The following is a 23,757-nucleotide window of genomic DNA, read 5'->3' on the forward strand; positions in this document are numbered from 1 at the left end:
GAAAACAGTATCTTGCAAAAATTAAATTTATCAAATCAACGTCAAATAGTTCATGATCTAAACCATTAAAACTTGAAGGATCTTAAATTTCTATTTTCAATGAGTGTCACAAAAAATTATTAGAACTATTTTAAAAATTAAACACTAATCCTCATTAGATCATATATTATACTAGTTCATTGAAACACTCACAACTATGAAATTTATATACTTTAAAAAGAGAGACATACTCGTATCGAATACCTATTTGATATTAATACTTTACATATTTTTGTAAATACATATTTTAAAAGTATTAAAATTATTATTTTTATTTTTTATAAAATTATTTTATCTCATACTTTTGGGATACTTCGCAGATATGTATTTTATAAAAATCAACAAAATAAGCAAAATGAGATAAAAAAATTTAAGACATCAATAAAAATGTAAATGATATATTTTAAGATGTTGTTACTGCTTTTGAATTAAAAAAATTATATCTTGATGAACGGAACTTCGAAACTATATTTTTGTATGGATGAAACCGGCTTCATATGTCACAATTAGGCATACCACAGACGTTGAAAAATGACACAAAACTGTAACTATACTTTATTAGAACATGCTGCACATTTGACTAATTATGAATGTACATATCCTTTTTATGGGCTCCATAAAAGAAACCGAGTAAATAAAGTGTATCACTATCATGCACATGGACATGAACATAAGGACCCACTTGGCTAAACTAAAGTTAGATTCCTTTCCTAATGATGCATTTCAGTGCTATTGGCACTAAAAATGATGAATAATGAAATTTATTCTTTGTTGCTTTGATGAGTATCAAAATCAAGAGAAATATATGCACAATAGGTTCAAATCACCATATCATAAACTTCTTTTTTAAGGAATAACTTTTTTTTTTCATAAAAAAAGGCCAAGTCAAGAAAAATAACAAAACTATAAAGCAACTAAACTAAACAGCAAAGGAGGTTCTAAAAAAATCATAAATCAACGATCCTAATTTATCTATGAAACCATTACAACATTACCCTTGACGAAAAGTATGTTCCACTTTCACCTCTTAATCTTGAACTAACATCTTTCTAATGTAGTGAACAAGACTTTTAATTTGCCACTAGAAGTTCCCTTAGTCCCTTTAAACATCAACCACAATCTTAAGAGTCTATATGAAGCACTATCAAATGAAAGCTTCTCACTTGGGGATGAAGGTCAATCTTAAGAGTGTATTTAAAAACATATATCTAATAACTTGAAAGAGTATTTATATTTAAAGACAATTATTTTATCTAATGATGCTTATAATTAATAACCAAAGTATTACAACATTTAAGTTTACCCCTTGAAGTAACACTCTTTTCCGCAAATTTAATAAATTGTCATGTGTTATTTTTTAAATTTTAAATTTAATTATAATTTTGATCTGTTTAGTTTTTCAGTTATATTCAATTTTAATCTCTCAATAAAATTTTGATCAACTTTAGTCTTCAATTTTTTTTATTTTTACAATCAAGTCTTTAAATCCAGTTTCAGTTATTCAATGCTTTAAAATTTTCACAATTTATTAAAAATATAAATACATTTTTTAGAAATATATAATTTAACACAATATTCTTTTGTTATAAAAAAATCCTATTTGTTTCACTTTAAACCTAATCCCATATCCTAAAAAAAATCCTTCAAATTTTATAAATATTTTACAAATACTTAAACTTTTAAAATTTTAAAATGATTCTATATCCAAAATCATCATCTAGTCACCAATGTCTTAATAAAAATGATATTTTAGTGGGTTTTAGATGAAATAAAATTGATGCTAGAGGTATAGTTAGAGGATTTTGATCATATCACGATGTGAGTATTATAATTTTCTTACAGAAAGGTTTATTTGCTCTAAAAAGAAAGTTTTTTTTTTCTTTTATGGTTAACAAAGAAGGTTTATTTTCTCTGAAAAGAAAGTCTTTTATTTTATATATTGTAATTTCAAATTTGAAAATTCTGATATATTAATTTTTAAATTAAATTTTTGAGAAAAAAAAAATTTATACAAAAAATTTTGTATTTGTGTGGAGTGAAAAATGAGTCAAAAAATTTTCAATGAGAAGAGGTGAAAATAATAAAGATAAAGTTATATTTTTAAAAAATAATGAGTGGTCAAAGTATGGGGTATGAAATTTAATTTTTTAGAAATTGAGGAAAATAAGCTCAAAGAGGCCTTTTTGTTTGAAAGCTTAGGCCCTAAAGAAATAAGACGGGTTTTAGCCGTTGAAACTAAGGCTTTAGTGTGATGGCTGGTTGTCTAAGCAACAGAGCGTATGGGCCATAAAAGAATTATTGTAAGGTTTTGGAAAAATTCAATGTATAAGTTTTAGTTCATCTTTATAGTGTGACAAAAATAATTTTTTCAATAAAAAATTATTGATATTACAAATAGAAAAGCTAGCTGTTATCCCCCATGCCATAATTAATTTTCACACCCCCAACTATTTTTATATGCAATTTAACTGAAATACTCTCATTATCTAACATAATTATAGTACTCCTATATTATCTAACATGATTATTTTCTCCCTAATCATAACTAATTTTTAACTATGATTTTATCATCTAACAAAATGTTTTATTTGAAGTGACAAATTTGAAGAAAATTAATTTTCATCCTTTCTAAATTTACATTGGTGCATTAATCAAGCTATATTTTATCGAACCAGACTAAAAAATCTTATTTACAAATGGATTAAAATATACTATCTGAACTCAACTTTAAATGGGTTGTGTGCTTTTGGGTCGGCCCACTATGTAATTCTTTTTAAAAATATATTTAATTTTTTTTTAATAATACTAACTACTTTACTTTTAAATTTTAAAATTATGTAACTTTTATATATTGTAACATTTTTTAAAATTATATTAATATTCTTTTAAATACAAAGGATGTAAACATTTTAAGTACTTTATTATTATTGTGTTAAAATATTTTACATACTTTTTTTTTTAAAATGGTCATTTAAATAGTACTTGTATTAGAACTAAAATAAACGTTAAAAATAAATTGAACAAGATATGCGGACTATGTCAGTTATGCAATCTCAATCTAAATTATTATTCCAATATTACAAACAACTCTACTCAGTCTTATAATTTTTTATATTCTTTTCTACAAATTTTTAGTCATTTTTATATTTTTATTAATTAATATTATTTATTTATTTATTAGATTTCATTTTTTAAAAAGAAACTAGGTCATGTACTCTTAGTATAAATCAATTTTAAAATGACAACTAGTAACCATTCTTAATTCTATTGTCCCACTCCATAATTGTTAATTGTCATCCTTAAAAATTACTAAATCAACGGTTTTTATTTGTTGTCAACGTAAAAAGGTTTACGATACTGTATATCCATTAAAATTATTTTTTAATCATTTAGTATATATATATATATATATATGTAAAAGATCGTATCTCAAGATATCAACTAACTCAAACTACAAACTGATAATTATATTTGTTTCACATAATGGCATCATGAGGATAGGCAGCATTTATAGATGCAAATTATGTTATCATGTCTACTCTCTCCCTTAGACACACAATTAGTTTTCATCTAAATAAATATACAATTATTACCAAATAAATAACTGAATTTACCTTATCATGTCAATGATCACTGTGTGTCTATCATGACATTCCTTCTTACATCCTAACTAATCAAATTTTACAACTAGTTATAAAATGATCTCTTGTCAAGGACTCTTATAGAGTCATCAGTTACAACAACTAACTACTTAATTAACAATCATATACTAATTACAATCCTAACAAAAGGAAATGACATGGTCTTTCTCCTAGGTAGATTTTATATGTGATTAATCAAAACAATTACACTGTAGTGTGATATGAAATGAATGGCTATTGGGCAATGACAGACTTATCCTTTGCTGCTGTTTGAGCATCCAATAGAATTTAAACGAATGAAAAAGTGAGTATGAACCAATAGTGAAAGAAATGCTATATGACAGAATAGTACAGAGGATCAACCCTCATGTCATGATACAAACAAAACTCATCACATGAACCTTTTCATGACTTACTTTGTGGTGTGATAATTGAGTATTTCATCATAGAAAAAATATTATTTATATTAAATTTTATTTTCTTATCAATATTATAAATATATAGTAAAATATATTATATTCCAAGTGGTGCAAATAATATTAATTAAATGATATAATTGAAAAAAGTACATGTGATTTTTTTACATGTGAGCAACTTATTGTTTGATGGAGTAAATTAATTTGAGGTTAACTAATTAGCTCCACAAAATGATAACTATAGCTGAATTTTTTACAATTCCTAATAAAAATCACAAATAAGAAAAAAATGTAAAAATAATATTATTATTAATTTGATTAAATGATCAATATTAATAAATACAAGAGACCCTACTTATAATTTTGAGTTCATATAAAAATTAAAAAATAACAACGATAATTACCATAACTACCGCAACTAATTCTTAACATCAACAAACTATATCTAATAGAATTTACGTATAATTTGCATAGACAATATGGTTTTACTTTGGTGAGTAAAAATAAGGTGTCCTATAAGATAGGGAATTTGGGATAGCCACAAATATAATGTCAGTGTGATTAAGAGAAAGGAGTCATTCTATTCTAGCTGTCAAATGTCTTCTTATGCCCTCAATTCTTGTTCTTGCTTAATTATGCCATGTGATTCTGTTGTGGACCACACCATCTTCATTTTCCTTGCCTCTTTTTCCCTATTCATATTCCTTGAAGAATGTTATTGGAATCTACACAAAACACTACCTCCTTTTAACCTGGAATTTCCTCCCAAGGATGAAGGAATGATTCATATTTTATGAATAATACATTAATACCAATTTGCTACTTATCTTACTATTAATGCTTTAATTAGTAGGTTATTATAATATGACTTTATTTAGTTACGGACTTATCTTATAAACTACAGGGCCTGGCCTCTGTTTGATGTAAGAAGTTTTTAAGTTAAATTAAAGTCATCTCATTTGTACATAGCAATAACAAATTAAGTTTTCATTTGTAAGTTGTATTAAAAACTTCCTCATTTTTTGCAACTTAATATTATTAATTAATATATTTAATTGATTTAAATGAGTATCTTTTTTTAAAAAATATGAGTATTTTCTTATAATATATATATATATATATATATATATATATATATATATAGATATATTATGGGTGTAAATTTTGTACGTTGTCAATCAATTACAAATTACTCTCTATGTAACTTTTAAATAAATATGATTAAAGTCAAATATGTTATATATACTAAATACTCCAAGAATTTAACATTGATTTAATTGAATATAAAAATGATTGAATATAAATATAGAATTTGTTATTTAGGGATTTACAACACACTACACTACTCATTAACTATTTGCACTAAACCCTAATGGATAATTCCATCAATGACTCTTGAAAATTGAAGGAACATGTATGCCACTTGAAGAAACAATATCTTTTGGAACACCATATACGTAGAAGATCCTATTTTCTGAATTCGAACAAAAAGATGCTTCTTGTTGTTATCCAAAGGAAAAAAGTTGAAATTCACGTGAACCAATCTTACCTTAACAAAATATCTATCATTTCGAAATACATTACATGTAACAAAAAAAATCTATCCATTTTAAACCAATTCAATGCACAAAAGTAAAAAAAATTAAATAAGAAATCCACCCTTCCATTCTCTATATATAATAGAACTAAATTGACGATATAGACACACACACAACACTTTCTACAACAACAAAATGAAGACAATTCTAACTATCTTCTTCATTTTTTCTCTTCTTTCCCTCTCTCACGCATCAGTAGTAGATTTTTGTGTAGCAGATTACACATTTCCAAATGGCCCCGCAGGATACTCTTGCAAAAAACCATCAAAAGTAACCGCGGATGACTTTGTTTACCACGGCTTAAGCGCAGGTGGTAACACCACAAACATTATAAAAGCCGCGGTTACACCTGCATTCGACGCGCAATTCCCAGGTGTAAATGGCCTGGGAATTTCCATTGCGCGTCTAGATTTAGCTGCAGGTGGAGTTATTCCGCTCCACACGCACCCGGGCGCTTCGGAAGTGTTGGTGGTTGTTCAAGGAAAAATTTGTGCCGGTTTTGTTTCGTCCGACAATACCGTTTACCTTAAAACACTTTATAAAGGTGATGTTATGGTTTTTCCACAAGGGTTGTTGCATTTTCAAATTAATGGTGGTGGTTCTAATGCACTTGCTTTTGTGAGCTTTAGTAGTCCTAATCCTGGTTTGCAGATTTTGGATTTTGCTTTGTTTAAAAGTGATTTTCCAACTGAGTTGATTACTGCTACTACTTTTATTGATGCTGCTGTTGTGAAGAAGCTTAAGGGTGTTCTTGGAGGTAGTGGTTAAATTAATGATTGTCCATGTAAGAGTGTGTTCTCTTTTGTTGTTGGATTTGTGTCATTGTGTTGTTTGTTTTTGTGTCAAGTTAGTTTTGAGTTTTAAGGAAGATAACTTTAGGAATTTGTGACATGAGATGAATAAATGTATGTGTGGTATTTTCTTGCATATTGGAATATATTTTATTTTTTTTACTATTGCCTGGTCAACATTTTGTTTTTTAGTTCCACTAAAATATCGAGAACTTTTGAATTTCTATAACTGACGAACATGTTTATTCTTGTGTGCACATCTATTTAAAGTGCTTTATACAAGAGAGATTATTATTCCGTAAATACAATTCAGTCAATTGACAATAATAAAGATAATAATATTTAGAAATTCAGATTTGAAATTAATATGAGATTTCTCATTCCTTCGTATTTTATATTTGCGAATTTAATCCCCAAATTATCTGAACAAAAAAAAAAAGGGAAAATTGTTTGACTTTTTGGGCTAATAAATATTCTCTCTAACAAATTAGGTACAGACAGTTGTTTAAAAAGAAAAAAAATTCAAAAATATATAACAAATTGTGTTCCTAATATTTTAAGTGGAGAAAATGATTGATCACTATTAATAACTAAAATCAAATTTAAAGTCTCGATTACTTTTTTAAAATATTTTTTATTTTTATTTCTTAAATTTTAGGTCAATAAAGAAGAAAGAGATCTTGTAAACTGAATAATTGTCAATATTTCTAAAAATAATGTGTAACACCGAAAATTTAACTATGATTCTTAAAAGAAAGAAAAATTTATATGCAATAAAGATGAAACTGAATTTTTAAATTTAAAAATATTTAAATGCTTGCAAATAAATATAAATTCTTTTGTAGATTCTTGAAATAACTTAGAATACTAAAGTTTTTACAAACTTTAAAATAACATTTAATATTGACTCAATACGTGATCCGGCTCCAACTTATTATGTTGAAGAACTGGTGAACAATTCAAATACACCTGAGACATTTATGCTTACCTATTACTTGAAAAACACCACCTCCAACATAGTGAATATAAAACTAAGTAACATAGATCTAATAAAAAATGATTATCGATATTTCTTAGTCATGTCGGTGTACTAAGCAAAGAAAAACTTCTCGACAATTTATGCCTCAATTTAATAAAATATTGTTTTTTTGTAAGTTACACTAAAATAATTTGTTTTTAATTATAGCATCAAATCTTTTAAACAATTTAAGTCACTAAACATGAATAATCTAATGGCTTAAACTCTACGTAGCAAATACGTCATAAAGATTATATTGATTTCATCCAATGACTTTAATAACTTCATTTGATAATATTAGACCTAATTAAGTTTGTTGTCTCACTTACCCCTCGCTCTTGTCGTATATAGACGGAGAGTTCATCTAACTATATATATATATATATAGTTTACTATATATCTAATTATAACTACAAGTAATCATTTACTCTATTCATACTATGGAAAATACACTTAACATAGAAATCATGTGTGTGTGTGTGTATACACACACACATTGTATATTAGAATCAAACTTTCAGTAAAAGAGTATTATATTTCAACTTTCAAATACAATTGGTTTCAACATTACATAATATAATCTTACGACACAACAAGTGTGTTTATACAATACTACTGTGCGTATGTGTATACACACATATTGTGTATTAGAATCAAACTTCCAGTAAAAGAGTGTTATATTTCAACTTTCAAATACAATTGGTTTCAACAACATTACATAATAATCTTATGACACAACAATTGTGTTTACAATACTACTGAGTCATTTCTTTATTTAAAAAAATAATTTTGTTTAACGTCATACAACTATTTTATGTCTTCTTTCAACCCAATTTGGTTTCACTAAAAAATGAGTTTTCTAGCTCAAGATATATATATATATATATTAAGATGACTAATGCAGAACAACTTATAAAATAGAATAATCTACTTCATAAAATCATAAAAATTTGTAAAATTAATAAAAACTTAAAAACATTTACACAAACAAAGTAATAGAAATAAGCTTTCAAGTCCAATTTATTTCGCTCAAAACTAATGCATATTGCTTTCATTATACCCATTTAACTCATCTACGTTACAATCTTTTTACCCAGAAAATCCTATAATTTTGACAATATAATTAAAATATCAAATGCTGTTCGATTTTGAATAAACAATAACATTTTGAAAAGCTTAAGAATGTCTTATTTATAAATATAATTTTTATTCTACATAACAGGAATTCAATTAATACAATTTGATAAAATAAGGTATATAGATATTAAATGGAACAAGAGACTGTTTTCCAACTTTTGACTCAATTTTCTCTATCAATTATCAAAGATAATTAGTGAAACCAATACCTATTTCGAAGTTAATTGAGTCTAGTTTCTAATGGAACAAAAATCAGCTCAAAACATTATTTATAGAGAAAGTTATGAACATAATATCAAAGGTATATCTATACGGGTTTAGAGATAACATTATACTATTTTTATTTCAAACTTTTATTCTCAAGCTCATATGTTCAACTAAGTAAAACACATTCAAAGTTCAGCATAAAACTAATTAATTATCAATACTAAGCAATTATCATATCACCATCAACTCAACTCAACCACAACACAACAATCATAATAAAACAACAATTCTTCATAGTAATTAATACAAACACCTAACATGCATTCTTAATACTCAATGATACTAAATCAAATATCAATATACAAATATACAAATTATGAACAATTATTAGCAACGTGCAATCAAGATCTCTAAGCACACCTAAAAGAAGTTTTAATATTGTTTTCTATGTTATCTCAAACAAGGATTGAAGACCCAAACTTTCACTCAAGATTTTTCTTCAATGGGTGAAACTTTGACTTTATATCCATCAAGATTCTTCTATTGCCACCATTTCTCTATTTCTTCAACATTTGCTTCTTCTATCTCACAACCATCAAGTAGAAGGAGGATGCGATTTTATTTTCTTTCTTTACAAAGTGATGAGTGATTCATCAAAGAAGAGAGATTTGCATGTATTTTGTAAGGTTGGTTACTTCCTTCTTTCTCTCTTTTCCTTTTCTTTTACATTCAACTCTCCCTCTTTATTTTTATTTTTTTAATGTTTTTTCCTTTCTAACAATTGAGTTTTAAGGGGGGAGTATGATGGAAATTGTAAATAGAGGTGGAAATAGGTCATGCCAAATTTTGAAATGTCTGAGTTTGGCCTACGATTAATTTTTTTCGGCATGAGTCCGACTTATGGCCTATCATATGTTTTTTTTTTTGTGTGTCCTGACCTTTTTAAAAAGTATGGTCTGACCTGAAAACTTATTTAAAAGTCTATTTTACATGAGGGTATTTAAATAATATATTTTGTATATTTTTTTTTAAATAGGATAAACTAGGTCTATATATATAACCAATTATCTAATAAAATTATAACTAGAAAATATGCAACAACCTTCCAAAAATGTAAATAAACAAATTGAACTCATAATTAGCAAATTTAAAATAACAAATACTAATATGAATAAATAATTATAATATATATATATATATATATATATATATATATATATATATATATATATATATGTCGGTCTATCAGGCCTAATAGGCTTTTATATAAGTCTGAGTCTGAATTATTTAAATTAATAGGTTTAAAAAAAAAGCCTAAGTCTAACATTTTTATCAAACAGATCAGGCTAGACTAAACCATAAATAGGTCGAGCCATAGACCCTGACGGACGACCTAGCCTATTCCAACCGCTAATTGTCAATGACCTCGCTCCAAATCTTTACTATGACAAATTATGTTTGGCTATAAAATTGACTACTAGAAGTTGGATTTTAGATTTTTATTAGATTTATTTTTAGTTTCTTCCTCAACTATAACAAAAACACCAGTAAAAACTTCTTAAACTAAATTTCATTAGAATAACTAACAATCATTTATAATTAAATAACATATAATAAGTTAGCATAAATATATGAATTACTGCAATAAAAATATAAATGATAGAATTATTAATAAAATAATAATAAATGGATTATACAATATTTAAAGTGTAATATAATAAAAATGTCAAAAAAACTATTTTCAATTTTTAAAAATATATCTTTATTTTCTAATATTGCATCGTCTTTATATTATAAAATTTCATTTAAAAAATGTCTTGTCAAAATAAAATAAACACATCAAAATAGTTTAATTTTGCTAGTGTATATATATAGTGAGAAATTAATGTGGTTATAAACAAAAGTGCAACTGTACTGCTGCGTTTCTAAATTACACAAACCGTGGTAAGGAAAGTTAAGTGTCAAAGGTTCTCTCTTCTTAAAAAGCAATGTTTCTCTTTTTTTATCAAAACATTTTCCTAAAAATATTTTATTTTAAAATTTAATAATTGTGACAAAAAACATAATTTATTAGAAGAATAGAGAAAATATTTTTGTACTTTCTTTGCCGTCTCATATGTTTATTAGGCATGGGTCATCTAAGTCCTATTATTTTACTTTTTCGGTGAAAACTATTTGTAATTTATATTTTTTTAAAGAAAAAAACTTAAAGTATAAATATATCACATAATAGTATTGACATCATAATTAAATTGACATCAAAAAATACCACATAACATCTCATCTGCAATACTTTAATAAATTTGTTGAAAAAAAAAAATAGAAGATCATCATATTATCTATCTATATAGCATTATTATCACACTAATCATTTCTACCGTAGTAGATCTTATTCATTCTAAATATAGTCAAGATTACCACATTAGAACGAGATGCAAGATGAATTTTTAATTTTTTACAAGAAAATTGGTGAAAGTTGTGCAAATTAATTTATTGATTATTTATGTAACATGTTGGAGAGACGTTAGATTTTAATAGATTTATAATGTAAATAATGTTTATAGTCAGCCTCCGCTGTAATTAAACGTTGGATCGTCCGTTGTCACGGCTATAAAGTGATACGTGTCTGCTATAAAGTGATATGTGCCTAATATTTTGTTCAGTTAACGTTTTAGTTTTTTTATTTTTTTTATTTGGTCATTTATTTTAATTTTAAGTGACAATTTGATATTTTATGTTTTAAAATGTCAACAATATTATCCTTACTTTTTGCAAAAATTCAAAAAATTCATAAAAAATTTCAAATAAAACTAATTATCATTCTCAATATAATGTAATTTCATCAAATTCATAACTTAAATCTTTAAATAGACTCATATTTTCATCTCCAACAATATCAAATAAAGAATGACAAATATTAGTTTATTTGAAAATTTGAGTTACGAATTTGATTAAATTTATTTTATATTACAAAATACAATTAATTTTATGGGTTTTGTTTGAAAATTTTGATGATTTTTTGTAAAAAAAAAAGGATAACATTGTTGACGTTTTAAAACATAAAAGATCAAATTGTCACTTAAAATTAAAATAAAAGACCAAATCGGGAGAAAAAAAAAAGGTAAATGACTAAAACGTTAACTTAAATTAAGTTAAGGGATCACAAGTGGTATTTAGCCTTTTGTTGATTGACAAATTAGTTTGGTTGGATTATAATTGATTTCGTGCTTAAACTGATCAAAAGTACATTATTTAGTTTGACTTGGATTTAAATATATTTTCAATAAAATTTAAAGTGAACCCAACTAATTTATATTAAGTTGATTTAGATTGGGATAATTTAATTATAATAACAAATAATTATGTCTAAAATAAAAAATTAAGACTTTAAAACCTTTAAGAAAGTATGAACTTGGAAGAAATTGTGACTTTTAAAATACTAATTTCTAATTGTTTTTAGCTATATATATTTAAGGGTGTTCATTGTGTAAAAATATAATTGAATTAGACCACATTAATAGTTTGGTTCAGTTTTTAAAAATCACATTTGAAAAAGTTAAGTGCAATTCTAAATTATTTTGAAATTGATTTATAAATATAAATCATTTTAATATTTTGAACAAGTTTTTAGTTAAAATATATTTCAATCTAGTTCTTCACAAAAAGAATTTTGAAATTCTTTCTGAAAAAAATATCAATTTTTTTCGAGAAAAAAGTTTTGATTTTTTTCTGATGAAAATTGATGTAAAAAGTTTTCCAATAATTTTTTTTTCAAGATAATATATTTCAATTATTTAAAAATTATAATTTCAAAATTCTTTTGGAAAAAATATTTCGTGAATTTTTTTTTGTTTTTTCTGAGAAAAATAGATACAAAAAGTTTCTTGATAAAAAGAATTTTCAAAACAAAAGTTTCGATTATTTTTCGAAAAAAAATAAAAAATGTTTTCCAATTTTTTTTACAAATAATTTCGAAGAAAAAAATAACTTAAAATATTTTATGATTTTTTTTTGAGATTTATTTTAATATTTTTTCGAGAAAAATAAATTTTGAAAATTTTCTAAAAAATATTTTAATCGAGGTTAAAAAAGTTTTAAAGTTGTTAAAATGATTTTTAAATTAAGTTTAGTTAATTAATATTTTTTAAATATATAATTCAATTCACGAACCATTTAATTGATTTGATTTTTGTGTGTAGAATCAAATTTATCAATATGGTTTAATTAATCATATATTTTAGACACCTCTATATATATACTAGTACTAGTATACTATAGTGATGTCTATTTTTACCTAAAAGTCTAAAAGGTTAATGATAGAAAACTTAATACACTACATTGACTCATATTATTTAATATATATATATATATATAAAATAAGGAGATGATAAGTTCAGGTACACGGACACACAAGTTTAATATTCAGTACCCATCACTTGAACTGTATTTATTCGGATTTGGTAGGATTGATTCTAATTTAGACTCATTTAAGAAATTGTCCAATCCAAAAAACACGGTTGGTTTGAATTCTAATTTATTTCAATTTTGTCTGAATCGTTGCACAATTCTAGATTATTTGGAAAAAAAATTACTTGATTTTTTTTGCTAATAATATTCTCTCTAGCAATTAGGTATTAACATTTGTTTTAACACAGAATTTTTTATAACAAAATTGTATACCTAATTATTTAAATGGATAAAATGATTTACCAAAATTAGTTAATTACTAAAATGAAATTTAAGGGTTTGTTTATTTTGTGAAAATATCTTTGTTTTTATTTCTTAATATTTGTTAATTTTACTCGTTGATAAGGAGATCATATACTTTGTAAAGAAAATGATTTAAATTTCAAGAAATAATGAAAATGTAAAAAAAATATTTATATTATTTTCATAAATGCGTATGTATTATCTAGTATTTCATCTTCTCTTTATTATAATATTTCACTTAAAAAAATTCATCAAAATAAAATAAATACATATTTAAAAAATAAAAACAAAAAATGTTTTCATAAAATAAATAAAACTTAACAATTTGTTTATCCACCCACATTATATTGATTTGAGTAGAATTTCACTTTTGCTCTTTTCAAGTATAGTCTCCAATTTGAATTTTGTAGATGAAAAAAAGAATAGTTTGAAGTAACATGGTTACATGGAAAATAAAGCAAAAACTTTACCCTTTTATTTAAGATATATAAATTTAATGTTAAAAATAGTGAGATTTGTTGATATAGTTGAGCAACACAAAGAGCCGCAGCCTCCCACTCAAAAATAACTCAAGCTAAGTTATTCTTCTTCTTCCATCGAAACGATGATTTATAGTAAAAATATTTTGTCATAAGAGTTATTTTATTATTATTTTTTATTTAAATAAGTGGTTATCATTGATTTAGTTTTTCTCTTTATGTATTAGCTATGATTATGTCGTATGAGTGCGATGTTGATTTATTTGTTTGTAATGTTTTTTGTTTTATTATTTTAATATTTTGGTATAGTGTTTACATAGACAAATAATTAATTTTATTGGTATTATATTCTGAGTAAGAAACTTATGAATTAATATTAAATTTAATATTCTCTTACTCTTACAAATAATTTGTCAATATGTAATTAATTTGGTTATGTCAAAAATCACATATAATCAATATGAATAAATACAAATAAATATTATTTTTTTTAAAAGTGGATAATATTAAAGATTATAGCGTCGTACTATTTTTAAACATTGATCAATAGAAGACATTAGTTAGAATTAAAATTTTTGTTTGATTATTTTTCATTAACTGATGTATTTTTTACGTGTATCAGTTAATGTGTTTTTATTTCTGAATTTTAGTTTTTGTAAAAAAAAAAAAGATTTTGTTGATAGAGTTCTACTAGTTTTAACAAAAATTCCTCGAAAAAGCACCGAACTGGGCCAAATCCAAATGCCGTGGGTAACACAAGTAGGCCACGTACTCTTCATTTCAAACACAAGCAACATTAGGGAGCTTTATACGCACCCTCCACATATCTTAGGTGAAACTTTCTTTATCAGAAAAAATCTTTAGTGACATTTTCACATTTATGAATTTAATTTGTAACCACCGTGATTATTGGGTTGGTATGGATGACCATACCAGGTAACCCATGTTATTTTAATTTGACTATTTAAGTCTTTGTTTAGCTCAACTTGACTATTAACATGAATAACATGATGAGTCTACCATATCATATGTTCAAGTCAGTTTCATGTCTAATTTAGCTCCACCTAATGGTAGGAATATGTTAAGTCAATCGAAATGATATACGGTTAAATCTACGATAGACTCAATTCATGTCAATTTTTTTAAATAAATACGGTCAAAGTTTGTAAAAAATATATATTTAGTTAAATATGTCAAATTACATGCCACATAAACAATATTTTAGGTTTATCAGATCGGTCTATTTAAATAAATATAATTTTTTTTATTATTGTTATAATTATTATATTAAATTTTGATTTTTTTATTAGATATTTAACTTTTAGTAATTTAAGTATATTAATTTTCTTTAATTTTTGACTTAACTATACTAATATAAAATAAAATTGAAGTAGAATATTATACAAAGTCAATTTAAAAAATATCATATTAAATAACAAAATAAAACTTAATTTTATTGTGATATTAACTTATTAATTTACTTAAATATATTAAATAAAATAAAATACTAAAAAAGCTAAAACTTTTGTAATATAAACTTTAAATGATTTCCACTTGTGCTACTACCACGCCACGTGGCTCTGTTCCTAAATTGCATACACATACAGTTATAAAAATAAAGAGGGCGGTCAAAATTATTTAGGACAAACTTTTTTGAGTCAAAGATTTAGGGAAAAATTTAGTAGGAAATACTTTAATTGAAAAATAAAAAAAATACCTATGCCTGCATGCTCCAACAACTCACTTTCACTTCACATTACTAGTCTCCCTCACCACCAACACTCAAATTCATGTTCATCATTTTATCAACTACGACTCTACCCCTCCATTTTCACTTCATTCACACTTTTCATCTCAACTCTCAAGTCACGTCAACACTCGCATAGTTCCATCAACACTCATTTTCTTCAATAAAAATCTCAGACACAACCCAAAACCAAAACAATTTTTTAGTAATGATATTATCACACCCTTCACAATTGTTTTTATTTTTAGTTCATCATAGAGTAGTTTGTAATTGTGGGAGAAATTTTTAAAATATATTTTAAATTATCTTATAGTTATATTAAAACGATTAAATTAAATAATTTAATGTATCACTTGATTAAATGGTTGTAATGTTTAAGTTTAATACATCCGTCAATCATTAATTTACAAAAAAAAATTAAGACTTGTTTTCTTTTACCAATTAATATAATTCTTTTACAAATATAGACAATCTAGAGACAAAAATGAAAACACGATTGTCATGTTTATATGAGTTAAATTTCTATAAAAAAAATATTTATAAATCATTTCTTCTTTTATCTAATACACAATAATATGAAAAAACTTTTTTTTTAAATTATCATTAATGTTTGATTTGAATGTATAATTCATATCAAATATTTCAAAGTATTTTGAAAGAGATTCGTCGATTAATCTATTTGTATTACATTGACGAATCAAAATTAAATTTTATTATGATACACATTTTAAAATTTATTTGTTTAACTTTTATTATTGTCAATTTCATCTTCTTCTTATTTAAGATTTACAGTATTCCCAACCAAAAATCCAACATAGTTTTTATACAATCTTAAATTAACTTGTCTAAATAGTTTAATGATATGATTAATTGAACTGAAATTGCAATGAGGGGTTACCACCAGATAGATAGCGAAGAAATAACAAAATTCTCATATTTGTTTTAGGGAAAAAGTACAAGAGAGATTAGAAACTATGGGCTCCACCATTTTTTTTTTACTTTCTCTGCAAATAAGCGAAGAAATAGTAGCCAAACATGTTGATCTTTTTTGTTCCACTATTATCCTTGGCATCCTTGCACTCAAATAGTGAAGAACGTGAATAATTGTGAAGTAAATATTAAATTAATTTTTATATTAATGTTATTTTAGTTCAATGATATTTTAGTACTTTTAAAAATATTAATGTTTCTCTATTCCCTTTTGGATCTCTTATACCAAACTTTCGATCTCTTATACCAAACTTCCATGTCGATTCTTTTATACCACATAATATCAAAATCTCTTTTATTTTATTTTATTTATCTATTTTTATATATTTTTCTCTTTAAACAATTTTTCTTACCTATAATTGTTTTCACGAATTCTTTTCACAACTAACCATAATGTAAATGAACTAGTTGTTTGAGTGTAAAAATGAGCTTTAACCCTCTTTTTATGTAAGAAAAAAGTGCTAAAATGAAAATCAATGTGAATTATTTTTTTTTTTTTTTTTTTTTTTTTTTGGACTAATGTGTATTGACACTCTCTTAACTCTTTTTCTCAATGTACTAAAGAATAAATAAAATATAATTTGTTATACCAAACAAAAATAAAATAAAATATACTTTCTGATATATATTGAGAAAAAATGTCATAATTAAAATATGGATATTTGAATGACATTAATAATTTCCCTAAAGAGGATTATAAAAAAGTAATTACCCTAAAATAGATATTTTTTTACTCTATTACGCTAAAATTATTCCGATTAATTAATACAAGCATATTACTAACACCATATATTCTCTTAAAAAAAATACCAGTCTCTCTCTTTTTTTTTTTTGGGAGAACGTATTAATAGCAATATTTTCATTCCGAATGCTAATAGTTGGCATCAAGTTGGAACGATCAGATGACAGAGAAGTTGGAGTGTATTTTCGTGATTATATTATATGGAATTCTGTCTAAAACATTGAATTTTCTTTTTATGTTTCTAAAATAAAAAAAATTAAAATTTTACCGGCACGTCTAAAATAAAATTACAACATATGAAAACAAAAACATTGAATTTTTTAAATTGAGAAATAAGAATTTGAAAAGTTGTCAAAATCATAAAAAAAATTGGCATCAAATTATTTTAATTTTGTAGCCAGTCAAAGCTTTATTAGTATTTCTACGTATGTTTCTTTTTATATGTGAAGTTTAATGCTGTTTATATAAATAAATAAAAATAATAAATATTTGTTTAATTAAATTATTTATCGTTCTCTCGATAATTATATTTGATTATATGTGATATTGTAGTTTTTTTTTTTTATTATTTGGGATTAAATATATTTTAAATCTTTATAAAATTTAGAATTTTTAACTTTAGTCCTTATTAAATTTTAATATAATAGATCCTTTAGTCTTTTTTATTTTAAAAGTTTTAAAAATTAGTTCTTGTCAATTATGTGTTGAATAGGATAGTAAAAGTCTTATTAAAACATATTATGTCCACGTTTTAAATGATATAATATTGATGTGACTACTAACTACTTGTAATTAATTAATTAATTAATAAATAAATAATTTCAAACTAATATAAATTTATTTATAATTTTTTTCCCTTTACATGGAAAGTTGGAGAAGGAAAACCCACCTCATGCAAAACCGGTCTTAGTGGATATTTAGGATGAAATTTATATTTCATGTAAAACCGCTCCTTTAAGTTTAGTTTGATTTGTGCTTAGGGCATTTAAATTTTTATTTTTCTGATTTAGTCATTTAAATTTTATCATATTTACATCGTTAATAATTTGTCTCGCTTTAAATAATAATTAGTGCAATTGAAAACTTCTTATGATTAGAAACTATCAAATATGGAATAGTAAGTCCATTGTAATAATTATTTAAAAAATAATTATCAAACCTTATAAACGGTTTATATTTCTTGATTTTTCTACAACCTTTTAGAGAAATATATAGTCTATACACATAATCAATATTAATAACTTTATTCACTTATAAAGTAATATTGATAGTCAACTTATTGTATTTGTTGGTTAATTAAATTTTAATGATAATTAAAAAAATGGCCAAATTTACGGTCTACGTGTGTAATTTAATGTAATTTAAAGGCTAATTGTGAAAGTAAAGTACAATTTAAATGGTTAAATAAGAAAAATAAAAAAATTAAATTATTTAAGCAAAAAATAAGTTAAACTTAAATGATCAAAGTGTTATAAAAATAAATAAATGATCAAATTGTTGTTTAAAAAACAAAAAAAAACTCTTTCGTTTTCCTAGTTTAAATGATTAATGACATAAAGTTGTAGTCATGATAAGCCGACTAGTTCATCTCGTTTTTAATGATTTTCATGTAAATTCATTATAAGCTGAGATCGTTTTGCATTTCAATTTTAGAATTGAGTTTCGAAAGATGAGATTAAACACTGAAATGAACGTGAGAATTAGGTATTACAAGATCAATTTGTATAAAGTATTTTACGTTGTATAAACTGGTTTAGACATTATTAATTAAAATTTGATGTATTTTTTTTCTTTCAATTCGTGATATTTTTTTTCTTCTTTAATTAAATGTATTTTGTTTCTTCAATTTAATGTATTTTATTTTATTAATATAATAATAATAATAATTATTATTATTATTATAATTATTAATTTTTATTTATTTGATCCGTAGAAAAGTAGGAAGAAGCCGTTAGTAAAATATAATTAAATTGTTAATTTATCTGCAAAACAATTGACTTGTTAAAATAATTTTAATTTATCGACAAAATAAGAGGAAATTGTTAAAAAAATATAATATGTTATTTGTTTTGATACATCTAGTCAATTGCATTTTTTTTTTTAATTTAATATATTTTATTTTAATTTATTAATAATATTTTGTTTTTTAAAATATTATAATTATTTTTATTTTATTAAATAAATAGTTTTCCAATTACAAAAATAAGAAAAAATAATTGTGCTTCAATTCATGATCGTATTTTGGATATGCGACATTCTATTGCAATTAAAAAAATTTACTTAAGAAATCGCAATACCAACTTGCAATCATCTACTTGGTTCAAATAGTAGGATCATTTAATATTTTATTTTTAAAGTAGGACAATTTAATATAAAATTAAAAAAAAATTATAATAAAAACCCAAAAAAATGTCATTCAATTATTAAAAAGAATTTAAAAACCAAATCACTCTTTAAGTCACCCTAATTAAAAGAGAAAAGTCTAACTATATCAATGAACTAATTTTCAAGTTTATCAAAGTTGTATATAAAAATACAAAAGAAATAAAGGAAAAAAAAGAATATATGCCAAAAAATAAAATAAAAAGATATGAAAATTATAAAGAATGTAAGGTAGAAAAATAGGAGAAGAATGAACGAAAAAAGAAAGAGAATCCGGGCAGAAGCCAGGTAAGCAAAGTGCAGGTTGGCAAATGGAAGATTTTGTATGTCTCTCTCTCTTTCTATTTTCTCTCTCTAGAAAGTATAGAGAGAGAGCGAGAGTCGGAGGTTATGACAGACTGGCAACAACAATAGAGGGGGAAGGTTAAGCATCCTCTTCTATATATATACAAAATCTTAATTTCGATTTTCTTTCATTTTTGGTTTTTGTGAATTTTTATTCATAAATAAGAAGAGCCTCTGGTACTTGGATCTTCAACAACGCAGAAGACCCTTGAGATTTCGCCACCATGAGTCTCTTCGGTCTTGGAAGCAGGTTTTCAATTCTTCTCCCTTTTGTTTATTGTTTCTTCTCAATTGTTATTTATTTAAACAAAAAACATTTTTTTTGTGTTTTTTCTTTTACCCTTTTCAGAAATTAACTAGGATTTGTTTTTAATTGTATTTTAAATTTTGAACTCCTTTTATTTTATTATCTAGGAATGTTTTCTCAATTTCCTTGCACATAATTTTTTATCTTTTTTTTTTTTGTGTTAAATGGGATTGCTGATCATATGATTATGGCTGTGAAATTTGTATTCTTCAATTTGTTTTTGATGATTACTTTTTGGTATTCGCAATTTCAATTTGTTTTTGATGATTACTTTTTGGTAATCGCAATTTCAATTTGTCTCTTGAAGCTGATATTTGGGAAAAATTGGTATTAATCATGAGAATTAATTAGGAGATTCATGAGTTGAAATTGAATTGAAAGCTGAATTATTATGTTAATAATGATATTAAACGTGGAGTGATGATAGTAATATGATATTGTTGGGTAGGTAGTTTTATTATTTGTCTTGTTATTATGCTTGTGTGATTCTCAGCTTGTAATTCAAGGATGCTTTTTCAATGTATAGGCAGCACCAAAATGTTGAGGGATGAATATTGTGTTGTCGAATTTTATGGTTCTATTGGCCTTTTGAAAATTTTCGTTTTGATTTTGTAAAATTGGAGATAGGAACTATGTTGCGTAATATGATTGTAAGCATGTAAAACCTCCTTCAACAACATTAACCATTTGACAACTATGGTTGAATGAAATTTGATTTTGAAGCCCCACACTTATTGGACATTGATTGTTAATTAGAAACAATTATATCTGCCAAATTCCTTATGGAAATGAATCAGTTTGTTTAATTGTTTGCATTTTCTTTTGGCTCTTAGCATGGTATACTTTCGTATTATTTCTATTCGTTCTATTTCAAGCGTAACCGAAATTTAATGTTTGATCGATGCAGAAACCAAAAAACATTTCGTCCAAAAAAGAGTGCTCCATCTGGAAGTAAGGTTGGTCTTTTTGCTTCTTATAGTGTGAATACTCAGTTCCGTCTTATTTTTGTCTTTTGTGATTTGTAATTGATCATAAATCATTCTATTCATTTTGTTTGTGAAATGCAGGGTGCTCAACTTCAAAAACACATCGATGCTACATTGGGTAGTGGAAACTTGAGGGAAGCTGTTAAATTGCCTCCTGGTGAAGATATCAATGAATGGCTAGCTGTAAACAGTAAGAATCTTTAATCATTCGAGTCTCTGGCAATTATTGCCGAAGTTTCTTTAGTCCGTTATAACTGGTATTTTAATGCTAAATTGTTTATATTATTTTTTCTCATGGTCATTTATTTTTATGTGCAGCTGTGGATTTCTTTAATCAAGTGAATATCTTGTTTGGTACGTTGACCGAATTCTGCACGCCGAGTAACTGTCCTACTATGACCGCAGGACCCAAGTACTTTTCGAATCCTTCAACCGAACTCTTTATTTTAGTTTCATAGCGTTGTTGTAGCGATATATCGGAGTAGCTATTACATGTTTCTCTTCAATTTGTTTTAGGAACTTGTGACCTCTTATTATAGAAAATACTGATGCTGATTTTAATGTATATGACATACTGATGCTGATTTTAATGTATATGACGTACTGATATGTTAAGTTAAACCTGCCTGCTAAAAGTTACGGCCCAAAAAAATATGTTACTTCATCTAGATAATAGTTGGAGGAACGGCCCAATGTCTTTACCTTTTCTGAGTGTTGGAAGAATTTCACATTTTCTATGTCAATCTTCCTTTGTGTTCTGGTGTCCACTTAATCAAGTGTCATATACTCTTAAGCGGACATGTTAAATTATCATAAACGACATTAAACATGTGCATGAAACAAGTATTTAATGTAAAGAAATCTACAGGTATGAGTATAGATGGGCCGACGGCGTTACTATCAAGAAACCAATTGAGGTATCTGCACCAAAGTATGTTGAGTATTTGATGGATTGGATTGAATCTCAACTAGATGATGAAACGATTTTCCCTCAAAGATTAGGTATGTTCGACATTTGGACAAAGCGAGTGGAGAAAATTTTGTGGACTAATTTTCTAATTAAATGCGTCATGGGTCTCACCACTTTAATTGATTGTTGTTTGTAGGGGCTCCCTTTCCACCCAATTTCAGAGATGTTGTCAAAACAATCTTTAAGCGATTATTCCGTGTATATGCTCACATTTATCACTCACATTTTCAAAAGATAGTGAGTTTGAAGGAAGAAGCTCACTTGAATACTTGCTTCAAGCATTTTGTATTATTTACTTGGGTAAGTTATCTATAAATATAAAAAGTTTATTGATCATATTTTTGGATTCAACTTGGAGCTGAGATACATACTTTGTTGTGTTGCAGGAATTCCGGTTAATCGAAAAAGCTGAACTAGCACCTCTTGAGGACCTTGTTGATTCAATTATACAATAGTAGTGTTCTTTATTTCACTTTCCATTATTTTGGAAAGGTTGAGTATACATTTTTGTGGGCTTATCTTTCCCTTGTAATATACTTTGCTAAATGGAAAATCTTTAGCCACTTTTTGTATTTTTGTCTGCATTGTTATTATGGTTGCTGAATAATCTTGTGAATCAAGCTAAACCTAGTTGTGAAGTGAGCCAAAATAATAGATGCACTGATGGTTTGTATTTCCTAGCATGTGTTAATAAATTCAAAAGTACTTTTCACTTGTTTTTCCTATCAATAATTTTAAGAGGACATCATAAATTATGATTTCATGGGATGAAGAAGCAAGCAATTTGGGATCTTATTCAGATTCAGTAACTTACAAGATAAATATTATGATGAAAGACAAACAAGATTGATTGGATAAGTCTTTGTTGGTGAATTCATATAGACTCTTTCGCATCAAACATCATTTTTCATTTGTTTTAATTTGCAGTTGAAGTTGATTACTTATGATATCCGTTGTATTCAGAACTTAGGTATTTTAGAGAGGATAGAGGATCTCATAGTGATTTAGGATCAATGGAAGAAAATGCCTCTTGGATGGTGGGTTTGGCTTAAATCCAAGCCAAAGATAGCTCCTAATGGTGGGGTGTATCTGTGAACACTTGGATATTCAATCTTGATTGGTAGTGATGTGTGACTTATATAGCCAAAGAGATGTATTGGACTTGGCCAACCCTAAATTCCATTATGGAACAATATTCCTAAAGCATAATCGCATGTAATGTGTTAACTTGCAAGGTTAGCTTAAATCAACA

General features: G+C 25.4%; 2 protein-coding genes across 2 annotated transcripts; both read left to right on the forward strand.

Annotated features, from left to right (window-relative positions):
* Nucleotides 1-5,781: 5,781 nt before the first annotated feature.
* Nucleotides 5,782-6,647, forward strand: LOC101493286 (auxin-binding protein ABP19a-like). Its single transcript, XM_004513423.3, has one exon. The coding sequence runs from the start codon at nucleotides 5,830-5,832 to the stop codon at nucleotides 6,460-6,462; it is 633 nt and encodes a 210-aa protein (XP_004513480.1). The 5' UTR covers nucleotides 5,782-5,829; the 3' UTR covers nucleotides 6,463-6,647.
* A 13,502-nt stretch (nucleotides 6,648-20,149) lies between these two features.
* On the forward strand, nucleotides 20,150-23,182 carry LOC101493608 (MOB kinase activator-like 1A). The gene is made up of 7 exons (XM_004513424.4): nucleotides 20,150-20,492; nucleotides 21,457-21,505; nucleotides 21,617-21,725; nucleotides 21,854-21,947; nucleotides 22,404-22,537; nucleotides 22,642-22,805; nucleotides 22,892-23,182. The coding sequence occupies exons 1-7, from the start codon at nucleotides 20,467-20,469 to the stop codon at nucleotides 22,958-22,960; spliced, it is 645 nt and encodes a 214-aa protein (XP_004513481.1). The 5' UTR covers nucleotides 20,150-20,466; the 3' UTR covers nucleotides 22,961-23,182.
* The last annotated feature ends 575 nt before the right edge of the window (nucleotides 23,183-23,757 follow it).

This window comes from Cicer arietinum, chromosome 1 (genome assembly GCF_000331145.2).
Source record: "Cicer arietinum cultivar CDC Frontier isolate Library 1 chromosome 1, Cicar.CDCFrontier_v2.0, whole genome shotgun sequence".
NCBI lineage: Eukaryota > Viridiplantae > Streptophyta > Magnoliopsida > Fabales > Fabaceae > Cicer > Cicer arietinum.

Excerpts from the sequence above, each read along its gene's own strand:
- LOC101493608 (XM_004513424.4), top strand. The coding sequence starts at position 20,467 with ATGAGTCTCTTCGGTCTTGGAAGCAG. Across the intron at positions 21,726-21,853 it reads TGAATGGCTAGCTGTAAACA|CTGTGGATTTCTTTAATCAA; the intron begins GTAAGAATCTTT and ends TTTTATGTGCAG. Across the intron at positions 21,948-22,403 it reads ACTATGACCGCAGGACCCAA|GTATGAGTATAGATGGGCCG; the intron begins GTACTTTTCGAA and ends AGAAATCTACAG.
- LOC101493286 (XM_004513423.3), top strand. The coding sequence starts at position 5,830 with ATGAAGACAATTCTAACTATCTTCTTCATTTTTTCTCTTCTTTCCCTC.